This window comes from Convolutriloba macropyga, unplaced genomic scaffold (assembly GCF_964194025.1).
Source record: "Convolutriloba macropyga unplaced genomic scaffold, txConMacr16.3 SCAFFOLD_877, whole genome shotgun sequence".
Taxonomy (NCBI): domain Eukaryota; kingdom Metazoa; phylum Xenacoelomorpha; order Acoela; family Convolutidae; genus Convolutriloba; species Convolutriloba macropyga.
The window spans coordinates 6,302-20,773 of NW_027453113.1; the positions used below are offsets into that span (position 1 = coordinate 6,302).

The 14,472-nt window shown below is 33.0% G+C and overlaps 1 protein-coding gene across 2 annotated transcripts; it reads right to left on the reverse strand.

Moving 5' to 3' along the window:
* Nucleotides 1-866: 866 nt before the first annotated feature.
* Nucleotides 867-13,745, reverse strand: LOC142358058 (U6 snRNA-associated Sm-like protein LSm8). 2 transcript variants are annotated; one of them, XM_075409534.1, is made up of 3 exons: nt 13,553-13,745; nt 12,264-12,364; nt 992-1,132 (listed from the first exon to the last, which is right to left on the reverse strand). In XM_075409534.1, exons 1-3 carry the CDS (start codon nt 13,722-13,724, stop codon nt 1,118-1,120), a joined length of 288 nt encoding a protein of 95 aa, XP_075265649.1. In that variant the 5' UTR covers nt 13,725-13,745; the 3' UTR covers nt 992-1,117. The 2 variants fall into 2 exon arrangements, with proteins under 2 accessions (XP_075265648.1, XP_075265649.1); XM_075409533.1 differs by lacking the exon at nt 12,264-12,364 and having other exon boundaries at nt 867-1,132.
* Between the last annotated feature and the right edge of the window lie 727 nt (nt 13,746-14,472).

Below are 14,472 nucleotides of genomic sequence, written 5' to 3' on the forward strand. Positions count from 1 at the left end.
TCTGCTATGCGTCATTATCGTTATTTGACCGGAAAATGGCAAACTGAATAGACTCGTCTCTGTGGTGCGAAATTTATCACAAAATCAGCCAAGACTTTAAACCTTACTAAATCCTAAAAAGAATGAAATCTTATTTATTTTTATCAAATTATCCGTATGAGCGACAAAAATGAAAATCGTTGACAATATTATAGGGAGAAGAAACGAAATTATTTATAATAGTTCAAAACCCGCGCCATAATCAGATCTATATATAATCTATATATAGTAGCGGTTTACGCTCGATAGGCTTTGCAATGCCATCAATGTGATTTTTTGTAGTATTTGTCAATAGAAAAAAAAACAATCGAAAATGAGGCGCATAATTGCTCACATACGCGAACCGATCAAAGCGAAAGCAAGCACGCATTAAAATTCAAAATATTAATGGCAGAATTCGCTTTTATCAACCATTAGCAGAACTGTGTATAGTTTAAAAAAGTTTTAAGTGATATTCATTTCTGTCTCAGAAAAATACAAAAAGAACACAGTTTTTTTTTTAAAAAAACTTTCTTCAACATTTCTGCACAATTGGAAACAAAACAACGCATCTCTAACGCAATTGTACACTTTCTACATAGGATGGCTGAATTCAGCAGCATTCAACTGTTTATTTTTGTTGAACCTATTTCATAATCCTCAACAAACTTCCTTTTAAAAATTGATATTTTGTAAAAAAAAAAAGACCGGATCGAAAACACTCTGCTTGCTTGTTTCAAAATCTGAAAATGATTTACATGATCAGTTTTGACTTTCCGATTCAAATATTTTCGGTTAAGTTTGCGAACCCAAATCCTGGAAACTAAATTATCCTAAACAAAACGAAGTTAAGTTTAATTTAATTCAAAACTATCAAAAACAAAGAAGACCAAAACTAGCAGCTATTTCGAAATTTCAGATAAGATATAAACCGAGATCGAATTTAGTGTTTATAAGACAAACTCGACATCTTCAAATTTTCAGCTACAATTGAGTCAGTGGACAACTGGGTTTAAAGGCTGAGCTTTGATATCTGCTAAAGCCAGACTCTGGTCGATTTCTTCGTCAATTTCCCCAATTACAGCCACGTTGTCACCTCTCACAATGTACAGACCTAAACAGATATTATAATAATTGTATAAATTATCTGAGGATGTAATATCAGGCATGCTAGACAAAATAATGAGCAAAAATGCCCAATCTGTAAAAATCGGCTCGGAGTTTTCGGATAAAATTGCAAGTAACAATGGTGTTCCGCAGGTCACAATTCTGCAAAAAAACAGAAGGTGACTTCGATCTGGTTCAATTTGCTGATGATACTAGTTTCTATGCAAACGTGACGCTAGAGACATCATTTCAGAAATTAAAAAGTTTTGAAGAAAACAGATAACTATTTGAACGAAAGCTAACTCACATTAAAAGCAGACAAAACGGAGCTTTTATAATTTTGGAATGGAAAAGAATATGGACAATAAGTTCAATTTTAAGAAAATTATATAACCTTGACAAAGCGGCCGATATCTTGGAATTCAAAAAGATTCAAGCTTTGTTATTCGAAAAATCAATGACTGGTTGTTTTGGCCAAAATTGCAACTGGTAATCGCTCCCTATATTTTGTTACGCATCAAATACCTTTGAAACTGAGTTTATTGATTATTAAATCAATTGTAGAGTCGCATCTCTTTCAGTAGCATTCTTTTCAAAATCTATCGCCAAAAGGATTACTGCACGTAGATCTCTGATTAACTGATGAAATTCCCATATCGTACAGTTCTCACAAAGAAAGCACTATGTGCTTGGGACAGACAAAATTTTTCACTCACATTGCATGTTCTCCCTAACGTATTACGGTAAAATAAAATAATGGGCCTATAATTTTGAGGGAGGGGGTGTATGATTCGATGGACTAAAAAAATGAGTAGCTCAGAAAATCGGGCACTTGTGTGAGTCAAATTTTTAAATTTATTTTCCAAAACAAGCACCAGATCTTTTTCGTTTAGGCACTTCCTTACAGAGCACATGTCATTATAACGTAGCAAAGCATTATGAAAAATATATAACGTGCTGATGGTGGGGGGAGGGTTGGGAGAAACAACGTTTAGGCGAATTTCTTCCAAACAACTGGCCAGCGGTTGGCTAGGGCAGTCCTTTGCTAAATTTATGGAGCCTTGGTTCCCTAATTGGAAATAACTGCCTTTCGCACCATAAATTTACGTACACTCAGCAGTTTCGGCGCCCTAGAACTTCACCAGTTCAAAATTTTTCAAGACAAAATCACAAAATTTCTTAGTCAGACCAAAAACGGGTCGCACGGGAAATGGTTAGCACGAAAAACTGTAACGAAGATACAACAGAGCCAGAAGGTAAAAGACACCAACTGAACTAAAATTATTTCTATTAACTTCAATCGAGCGCAATTAGACATCCCAATCTTTCAACAAATGATTTCAGCGTTATCGAATGTCTATCTCTCAATTACTTAACATCAAAACAACAACCGAGAAGGAATCAAAACAATATATCGCTATTTATCTTACAGAGACGTACATTTTGACCAGCATATCCAGCAGATTTCCTGAAGACCGCCTGGAAACAGACTTCACGCCCTCAGTTAAAAAAGATTACTGACACCAAAGACAAAGTTGCTCACCAAACAAATCGAAATTCCGATCTTAAATTCTCCGTTTTTTCTAGCCAAATTAGAAGAGCTCATATCTCTTTATCTAATTTTGATTGAACTCCTCTGAGAGTTTACATTCTCAACTTCATAAGAGCACAGAAATAAATTTTTTCAATTGACAAGTCATATATCATTAAAAAAGAAAACACAATTAGCCTGAAAACTCGTATCAGGAGCGAAACAAATACGTCACACTCAAAAATTCAGCTACCGAGTGTTGCCTCATCACACAGCTGCTTAATCCCATTGAAGGAAAAACTTGGAGGAAAAAAATCCCATTGAAGGAAAAAACCACCGAAAGGATGGTTATCAAAGCATAAAAAAGTACAAAAAGTACATACAAAATTTAAACAAAAAATAAAACCCTAAAGAAAACAAGGAGGCCCGTTAATGTGCGTCCGCACATGACGTTCCGACCCGAGCTCATCTACATTTTTGACTTAATTGTCAACCAAATGAAAAGAACAAAAACAGATGTTTGAAATAAAAAAATCATTACAAAACCTAACTACTTATTGAATTACATAATGCCATGCCCATTACAACACTCACTAGTTCTGCCATTAAAAAGACTACGATAAAAACAGCAATCAACAAAATAGGCAAAAACAAAAATTTCAAGGCAAAAACTCCATATCTAAACATAGAAGCACCTAGTAACAACGTCAAAATGCAATCAGATAAAACCTTAACTACACAAAGTTACTATTTCCTAACTATACAGTAGATGAAAAATTTCCATAATGAGACTAGGTAACAAGTCGACAAAGACAAGAAATAATGAGGCAAAATTCAAAAATCGATCAACATTTTTAAACCAAATAATTTCAAAAGTCTTAATAATTCTGGGTAAAATTAGAAAAGTCATTATGAAAGCAATGAGACCTGTCTGTGGTTAGACAAAGCCTTGGAAACGGAATTAAGATGCAGAAAAACTCAAAAAAATTACAAACCATTTGCGAAAATACAAATTATTGAAGCCATTAAAATCATTAGCTATTATCTGAATGTATTTTTATTTCAGTTTTTATTTATAGTAATTCAGCTAAAAATAAACTGAAAAAGATAAGTTCATTTAGGCCACATTTGAAAATCATTGTGATCCGTTATTACGCGATTGTGCTAAAGGAAGAGAAAAAGAAACAAATACACCACTCACATAAATTTTTATAAAAACGCATATTGTCCAACAAACCAAACATCAGTTAGGTCATAATAACAGTCAACATGTTAATTTTTGATATACAAGGGATTGTATGGGACCTCTCGATGATGAGAATAAATTAGAAATTGACGAAAAGAACAACAAAAACTAAAAATTGAAAAAAATTAGAAAAAGTTTAATATCAAGAACTTCAAGACTATTTGCTATAATTTGAATGCTTCGAGTAACACAACTAATTCAATGTTTAATTACAAGCCTATGAGATAGGTCAGCATTTTACGGCTACATAAAGAATAAAACCAACAGGCAAAACCAGCAAATTAAAAAAAACGAGCTCGAAAAAAGTCGAGTGAAAAGCCATTAAAAAACTGAAAGTTTCAGAAAAATTTTTCCAATTTCAATGAATTCTTTAACAGCAATGAGATTCTTCTGTTTTAACAATATGACTTCAAAAAATCAACAAATACGAACAAATACATTAAAACCAGGAAATTTTTGAGGAAACCCGTTGATTTCAACGGATGTCAATAAATTCGCTCAGTTACGCCTCGATGGAAGGACAAAGATGTTTGTCAAGCATACCTAATCAATAAGACATCCAAATAAGTCTTATGACTATGAAAATCAACAATATAAGGCAAAAACCAAAAAATCAGTAGAAAAGTGCGAGAGGAAAGTGTCGAAGCTAATTAAACCATACATTTTTCTCTGAAAAAATTATCTATGATCCAAGAACGTCTTTTCTAAACCAGTTGGAACAATCAGTATTAATATAATGTCATAAAAATTCAAAAAGAACCAATAATACGAAAACATCCAAAAATTTGGAAAAAAAATTGTGAAATTTGGAAAAAATTGTGGCATTGTAGTCAAATGAACAATAGCTAGAAGACAATACTGCTATCCAGATTAATTTTGGTTGCATTAGGAAGGAATGGGGTACTGTAATTACTGAGACTGACTCAAAAACCACGAAGATAAGTGTATGATTGGTAAATGTTGAAAACTCTTAAAGTCATTATGAAAGCAATGAAACCTGTCTTTGGTTAGACTAAGCCATGGAAACGGACTAAAGATACAGAAAAACTCAAAAAAAAAGAACAATTTGCGAAAAGACAAATTATTGAAGCCATTAAAATCATTAGCTATTATCTGAATAAAATGTATTTTTATTTCAGTTTTTCTTTATACTAATTCAGCTGAAACTATACTGAAAAAAAATAAGTTTATTTGGGCCACATTTGAAAATCATACGGATCCGTTATTACGCGATTGTGCTAAAGGAAGAGAAAAAGAAACAAATACACCACTCACATAAATTTTTATAAAAACGCATATTGTCCAACAAACCAAACATCAGTTAGGTCATAATAACAGTCAACATGTTAATTTTTGATATACAAGGAATTGTATGGGACCTCTCGATGATGAGAATAAATTAGAAGTTGACGAAAAGAACAAAAACTAAAAAAAAATTGAAAAAATTTCGAAAAAGTATAATATCAAGAACTTTATGACTATTCGCTATCAACTGACAGCTTCGAGTAACACAATTCATTCAATGTTTAATTACAAGCCTATGAGATAGGCCAGCTTTTTACGGCTACATAAAGAATAAAACCAACAGGCAAAACCAGCAAATTAAAAAACGAGCGCGAAAAAAGTCGAGTGAAAAGCCATTAAAAAACTGAAAGTTTCAGAAAAAATTTTCCAATTTCAATGAATTCCTTAACAGCAATGAGATTCTTCTGTTTTAAAAATATGACTTAAAAAAATCAACAAATTCGAACAAATACATTAAAACCAGGAAATTTTTGAGGAAACCCGTAGTAGCAACGCCATTAAATTCAATAGATTTCAACTGAATCCAAAAAATACGCTAGACTAAGCCTCGACGGTACAACAACGATGTTTGTCATCCAAAAAACATCGATAAGACATCAAAAAAAATCACTGATTATGAAAACAACAACAAATACAGTAAAAATCCAAAAATTCAAGAGAAAAGATCGAGAAGAAAGTGTCGGGGGCATTCAAACCATAAACTTTACTCTAAAAACATTATCTATGATCCACTGACCGTCTTCTCTAAGTCAACAAGGGCTATCAGTATTAATATAATGCGATAAGATTTCAAAAGGAACCAGGATTACAAAAAGAAATATATACAAAAATTTTTTAAAAAAATATGAAAACTCGTGCATGGAAGTCATGAAACAAATAGTTAGAAGATAAAACCGCTAATTAGACAAATATTGCCCGAAGTAGAAAGGAAAAGAGGCCTGACATTACTGAGACTGACTGACAGTTCACGAATATAAGTTTACGATCGGTTAATGTTCAACGAAATTTTAGAAAAAATATTTTTAAAGTCTTGATAGCCATTAAATTCAATAGCTTTCAACGGATGTCAATAAATACGCTCAGTTACGCCTCGGTGGGAGGACAAAGATGTTTGTCAGGCAAACCTAATCAATAAGACATCCTAATAAGTCTTATGACTAAGAAAAACAACAATATATATATAAGCAAAAACCAAAAAATCAGTAGAAAAGTGCGAGAGGAAAGTGTCGAAGCCAATTAAAGCATACGTTTTTCTCTGAAAACTTAATCTATGATCCAAGAACGTCTTTTCTAATCCAGTCGGAGCAATCAATATTAATGTGATAAAAATTCAAAAAGAACCAATAATACGAAAACATCCGAAAATTTGGAAAAAAAATTGTGAAATCTTGTGGCATTGTAGTCAAATGACCAATAGCTAGAAGACAATACTGCTATCCAGATTAATTTTGGTTGCATTAGGAAGGAATGGGGTACTGTAATTACTGAGACTGACTCAAAAACCACGAAGATAAGTGTATGATTGGTAAATGTTGAAAACTCTTAAAGTCATTATGAAAGCAATGAAACCTGTCTTTGGTTAGACTAAGCCATGGAAACGGACTAAAGATACAGAAAAACTCAAAAAAAAGAACAATTTGCGAAAAGACAAATTATTGAAGCCATTAAAATCATTAGCTATTATCTGAATAAAATGTATTTTTATTTCAGTTTTTCTTTATACTAATTCAGCTGAAACTATACTGAAAAAAATAAGTTTATTTGGGCCACATTTGAAAATCATACGGATCCGTTATTACGCGATTGTGCTAAAGGAAGAGAAAAAGAAACAAATACACCACTCACATAAATTTTTATAAAAACGCATATTGTCCAACAAACCAAACATCAGTTAGGTCATAATAACAGTCAACATGTTAATTTTTGATATACAAGGGATTGTATGGGACCTCTCGATGATGAGAATAAATTAGAAATTGACGAAAAGAACAACAAAAACTAAAAATTGAAAAAAATTAGAAAAAGTTTAATATCAAGAACTTCAAGACTATTTGCTATAATTTGAATGCTTCGAGTAACACAACTAATTCAATGTTTAATTACAAGCCTATGAGATAGGTCAGCATTTTACGGCTACATAAAGAATAAAACCAACAGGCAAAACCAGCAAATTAAAAAAAACGAGCTCGAAAAAAGTCGAGTGAAAAGCCATTAAAAAACTGAAAGTTTCAGAAAAATTTTTCCAATTTCAATGAATTCTTTAACAGCAATGAGATTCTTCTGTTTTAACAATATGACTTCAAAAAATCAACAAATACGAACAAATACATTAAAACCAGGAAATTTTTGAGGAAACCCGTTGATTTCAACGGATGTCAATAAATTCGCTCAGTTACGCCTCGATGGAAGGACAAAGATGTTTGTCAAGCATACCTAATCAATAAGACATCCAAATAAGTCTTATGACTATGAAAATCAACAATATAAGGCAAAAACCAAAAAATCAGTAGAAAAGTGCGAGAGGAAAGTGTCGAAGCTAATTAAACCATACATTTTTCTCTGAAAAAATTATCTATGATCCAAGAACGTCTTTTCTAAACCAGTTGGAACAATCAGTATTAATATAATGTCATAAAAATTCAAAAAGAACCAATAATACGAAAACATCCAAAAATTTGGAAAAAAAATTGTGAAATTTGGAAAAAATTGTGGCATTGTAGTCAAATGAACAATAGCTAGAAGACAATACTGCTATCCAGATTAATTTTGTTTGCATTAGGAAGGAAATGGGTACTGTACTTACTGAGACTGACTCACAAATCACGAAGATAAGTTTATGATTGGTTAATGTTGAAAAAAAATCCGAAAAATTATTTTCAAAGTCTTAACAGCCATTAGTTGTCCATTTAAAGCACTAGATAGGTTCAGTTAATGTTCATTACGAAACCTATTGCACTTTTAGTCAAGCCATAGGACTCTAAAAGTTTTGTAAAACCTAAAAATGAAAGTCAAAATTTCAATTAAAATTACGAAAACTTAGAAAATTACGAAAACGTAGAGTCGAAGCAAAAAAAATGAGCGATTCCTTGAAAACGAATTTTTTAATCATTGGTCATCATTTGACTGTAATTGACTTTTGTCATTAACTGAACCTCAATATGAAAAGTGACTAGTCTCAGAGTGACTAAAAAAACAAAGATAGGAAAAGTTTTCTAAACAAAAAACATCACTTGAATTGAATTCGAACTTTTTTTGATAGTAAACTTCGTTATCAGACCAGAACTAGCCTTTGTATCGTCTTTCGTTTATTAGTAACACAAAATTGTTGCATATTGTAGCCTGAAATATAATTTTGAATTAATATTTTTTAATAGAAAAGATCTAAAATTACACTAAAATTAAACTAAAAGTGAACAAAATCATGCAAATATCTCTTGTTCACACAAACTTTTAAACCTCGATAACTCCACGAAAATTACAAAATTCAAAAAATCTTTTTAATTTCGAATTCTACGCTGGACGAGCTTTTTAATGATACCACTAACATTTCTCTACGATGAATATATCGATCGGCCAAAATTGACTGAACAAAAGAAACCCATTTGAGTATATAGTTCCTCCCCCCACAAGTGGGGTCGGAACAAAAGTCAATTCTCATCGTTTTAAGAAAATCAGTAGTGTCAAAGTCTTCAAATACGATAACATTTAAGTTCACAATAAGCGTAACGACCTTAAGTTGCATTAAGAAACCTTGAAAAAAACCAATTAAGACAAAATGGTAGTAGCAAAACACGTAAATACATTCAAACTCTCAACCACAACAAACTATCTGATACTAGAAAGAACATACAGCCAATAAGAACTCTCATTTTGAGACAACAAAATGGACAACAAGGGCGAAAACAAAAAAAACTCAATATTTTGTCAAAACAATTAATTTCAAAGTCATTAAATTAAAACTGTTAGTTCTAAATTAAAGACAAGCTTATTTCATCCCAAATCCTAAACCCTCGCCAGATGACATCCGATTGAGTGACAAGATAACAGAAAAAATAGAAACGGCCGTACTTGAAAAATCAAAAATAGAGGAATTAAAAACTGAGATATTGAAACAAAATCATAAGTATCTCACTAAAAAGTAGATGAGACTTTTCATTAATGGTATTTGATAAAACAAACAAACAAATAATGTTGAACTTAAAAATTAACAACGTATATTAACAAAGTCATGGTCACTAGAGTAAATAACTGCTAACTGCCACACCAAAAACAAAACCCCTTATACGGGTTTAGAGCCATAGGACTCTAAAAGTTTTGTAAAACCTAAAAATGAAAGTCAAAATTTCAATTAAAATTACGAAAACTTAGAAAATTACGAAAACGTAGAGTCGAAGCAAAAAAAATGAGCGATTCCTTGAAAACGAATTTTTTAATCATTGGTCATCATTTGACTGTAATTGACTTTTGTCATTAACTGAACCTCAATATGAAAAGTGACTAGTCTCAGAGTGACTAAAAAAACAAAGATAGGAAAAGTTTTCTAAACAAAAAACATCACTTGAATTGAATTCGAACTTTTTTTGATAGTAAACTTCGTTATCAGACCAGAACTAGCCTTTGTATCGTCTTTCGTTTATTAGTAACACAAAATTGTTGCATATTGTAGCCTGAAATATAATTTTGAATTAATATTTTTTAATAGAAAAGATCTAAAATTACACTAAAATTAAACTAAAAGTGAACAAAATCATGCAAATATCTCTTGTTCACACAAACTTTTAAACCTCGATAACTCCACGGAAATTACAAAATTCAAAAAATCTTTTTAATTTCGAATTCTACGCTGGACGAGCTTTTTAATGATACCACTAACATTTCTCTACGATGAATATATCGATCGGCCAAAATTGACTGAACAAAAGAAACCCATTTGAGTATATAGTTCCTCCCCCCACAAGTGGGGTCGGAACAAAAGTCAATTCTCATCGTTTTAAGAAAATCAGTAGTGTCAAAGTCTTCAAATACGATAACATTTAAGTTCACAATAAGCGTAACGACCTTAAGTTGCATTAAGAAACCTTGAAAAAAACCAATTAAGACAAAATGGTAGTAGCAAAACACGTAAATACATTCAAACTCTCAACCACAACAAACTATCTGATACTAGAAAGAACATACAGCCAATAAGAACTCTCATTTTGAGACAACAAAATGGACAACAAGGGCGAAAACAAAAAAAACTCAATATTTTGTCAAAACAATTAATTTCAAAGTCATTAAATTAAAACTGTTAGTTCTAAATTAAAGACAAGCTTATTTCATCCCAAATCCTAAACCCTCGCCAGATGACATCCGATTGAGTGACAAGATAACAGAAAAAATAGAAACGGCCGTACTTGAAAAATCAAAAATAGAGGAATTAAAAACTGAGATATTGAAACAAAATCATAAGTATCTCACTAAAAAGTAGATGAGACTTTTCATTAATGGTATTTGATAAAACAAACAAACAAATAATGTTGAACTTAAAAATTAACAACGTATATTAACAAAGTCATGGTCACTAGAGTAAATAACTGCTAACTGCCACACCAAAAACAAAACCCCTTATACCTGATTGAAATTCCGATGAGAGATCTCAGCATTCAGCCTCAGTGGACATCAAAACAAAAACAAACTGCAGATAATTCAAAAACTCAAAAACAAAGTCAGTATTGACCGTAAGCATATTGAGCGTACGCGTATAATAAGTAAAGTCAAAATTGAAAAATCAATATCAATCCTGTTTTTTGAGTAGAAAAATCAAAAGCAATGAACTCAAACCAGTTACTACTTTCATTTACGAGCTACCTTCTAATGAGGCTTACGCTACCTTTCAATGAAGCTAACTTTAATCTATCCCTCATTAGAAAACCCTTTGACTTTTCGTTAATCATTCAAGGTGATATTATAAAGATCAATAAATACTGTCAAAAATTAACTATTATATGAAAACAGATAGCATAAAAATCAAGAACCCATTAGGTTCCCATTTGTGTCTCAAAACATATAGGAAATTTGCGTCTGAAATCGAAGAGAACTTTTAAGTACTCACTTCCTCATTCCCTTTAAACCTTTAGCGTGACTCCGATTTGACTTCAGTGACACGAAAACTTTTCAAAAATTGTGAACAGTTCTTAACAAAAAACAGTGCAAAAATACAATCCAAAACCTTTGGATTATAACAATAAAACGAATCCTGAATCACAACCAGAAGAAGTAAACAATCAAAAGAGCTGACTATCAGACTCATTAGAGGCACAGCTTTTGATACTCAACAAAACAAATACTAATACAAACAACCAAAAAACAAGCTTCCCATTTTTTCAGAAAAACGAGTGTGAATTAAAACCACTGAACAAAATCATTCAACCAATTGAACTAACATCTTTCAAAAGAAAGTGGAGCACAGTCCTTAACACACAAAACGTTAAAATATTCCCACCAAAAAAACTACCACTAAGAGAACGCAAAACGACTTTTATGAACACAAACAAGCTATCACCTGAAATTAACATATGCAGGCAAAATTTAGCCAAACTCATCTTTCAAAACGAAGGGTATCGATGTTAAAAAAGCATAAACTACAAACTCAAACTGTGAAATAGCTTCTCTTTTCTTGAATCGGATATTCTAGGGCCCTTTTCATTGAGACTATGTAGCTTGCTCTCTATGTGTAGCTTGGACCCTATGGGTAAACCGAATACGCCAAAATGAGATAAAAAACAACTAGCGTTCGTCTAAAAACAGAAATCATCAGAGGAGATCATTAGAGAGCTTTGTTTATCCCTCATCAAAGAGGCAAAGAGACAGGAGCTCTCATTAATGAGAGTTAAGTATTGGTAAGACGAGAAGAGCAACAAATACGGTCAAAACTTTTGCATGTTTTGCCAGAACTCAAAAAACTCGCAAAATACTTGCCATTATCTAACGTCAATAAAACAGCAGTAATTCATAGAGGAAATAAACAGCACAAACGATCCTTGCAGAGAAACCGAGTAAACATAACCAACTAACGTGGGGTGAATTGCTCTCAAACGAATGGCGGGCGGTTGTTGTGTGGCAGGGGGTGGGGGCCAGCCTCGAAGAACCGCCCTTCACACCATAAGTATAAGTCTCTAAAATATTTTCTGTTAATCGCATACTTGGAGACTAGTAAGCTGAAAGGCTATAAGAGAACTTAATGCCCACTGGGCACCACATGTTTATCCCGTTTTTGAAGACGAAAAGTCAAATGGGCCGGACGAAAAATCAGTCAGGCGAAAAATCGCATTAAAAAAGACCTACAAACTTCGTTAGAGAGCAATTAAAAACGATTAATGAAGAACAGGAAAAATGAGGAATATTACCAGACGTTGTTGTTGCCTTCGAGAAATTGTCAAACTCAGAAGTGAAGACGAGTATTTTAAAAATAGTCGAAAACAACCGTGATCTCAAGTTCTCTATCAATTATCATTGCGATGACAAGTTTGTGTGTGTGTGTGTGTGGGGGGGGGGGGGGGGGTTTGGTCGCATCATTGCCCCGGGCCCGCGTGCTGTTTGCTATTTTCTACAAAACAACGCGCTATGTATCATTTTAGAACTGAAGTCAAAAAGGACAGGAAAAACAAATAGTAGTCCCATTAATTTTCCCAGTTTCCAATTAACGTTTCAATTAGCTCAAATTCTACCCCCCCCCCCCTTTGTTTTTCCAATTCTCAGAGTAACATAAAAATCGCCAAGAGCAGATATCAATTTCGGAATAGCAGTAAGCAAAATAAGCATCTACTAAGCAATCTAAGGACAAGACGGAAAGATTCTCTAAAGAGCTATTTTCTTCTCTAAGCGACTTTTCAGAGGCGTCAGAGCCACATTAATTCGCATTGAAGTGTATTTAAAAGAGTTAACAAAACTAGTTCCTCTGGTTAGATCAATTAAACTTCTAACGTTATAGAGAAGCGCAAAAAAAATTCACATCATTTTCTCGCTCTCGCTCAGAGTGGTGACCCAGAAAAAAACTCTTTCTCTCTCATTATGGGGAAAGAGAAAAAGATTTGTCTCTTTTTCCTACTGTACTTAAAAATTATTTTCACGCGCGATATTGACTTTTACATCTTGTCTGAAAAACTTAGTCGATTTTCAAAAAACTGGATCACAAGAACTCTTCTTCGAGTCGTTAATTTAACGCTGGTGTGATGTTTCATAGTGGGGGCCCACTGTTCCGTCCATTGTGTGGATTCAAATTCTTTGAATTGAGAACCACGATGAGGTCAATAATAGCTTCGCTATCGTTTCGCGGCTATAGACAAAGTTTAATTTAAAGCAACCTAATTCAACTTCTTCCACTCCAGCTTCAGGACTGTAGACCCGTTCTCTGCACTGCTTTAAAATCAAGTTGATTGTCTGGTCGAAGCCGCTTAGAGTGCCCAAAATAGTTCTTCCGTCACAGGTGACAATGCACACTGTGCAGTTCACCATAACATCCAATGCAGACGCCATAATTACCTTCGCATCATTATAAAATCTGAAGTAGAACAGTCTTAAGAGATCTATTGATACATAAACAACTAACGTCGGACGAATTGTTTTCAAACTTGCGGAAGGAGGAGGATCAAACCCTTAAGATTAAGAACCGCCCTTCATACTTTGAATTAATGCCTCCTAAAACAGTTTCGGTGAATCGCGTACTTAGACTAGGTAGGAGGCGTAAGGAGTTAACAAGAGAGCTGCTCAGCCATTTAACGCCCTCCCGGCTTAAGCTGTTCTCAGTTTTTGAGTTTGGCAGCAATTAATAAAATATTATAAAACATACTATAAGATTACGTTTTTCGAGAAAAATGAAAAACATCCCTCACAGCACTGGGTGAATACTTTCTGGTCCAGTCTCTTCTCAGCTCTGCGTCTCCATAAAGCATTCAATATTCTTTTTTTCAAATTGTATAAAATAAAGTCAATATGGTCAATAAAAGAAAAAGAACGTTTTTGCAATTACTTGCATCAACTTCTATATATCTAATTACAGAAAAAACTGATTTGCAATAAACTCAATAAGTTTTATTGTCAGTTTTTTTTCGAAACAAATTTTTTTTCTGAATGAAAACCCCACTCAGCAGAGGGTAGTCAGTCAATTCGGTTGCAGCAACTAAACTCCTATATGCATGTACTAAATTTTACAGTACTCAAATATTGTCAAGTACCATAGTCAGCAGATTGCCGAGAAATAGACTGCTTAGGCCCTCTAGTTTAG

Bases quoted from the DNA above. Each gene is read 5' to 3' on its own strand.
- LOC142358058 (XM_075409533.1), bottom strand. From the start codon at position 13,724: ATGGCGTCTGCATTGGATGTTATGGTGAACTGCACAGTGTGCATTGTC. The intron at 1,133-13,552 runs GTTGCTTTAAAT...ATATCTGTTTAG, and splicing joins AGTGGAAGAAGTTGAATTAG to GTCTGTACATTGTGAGAGGT.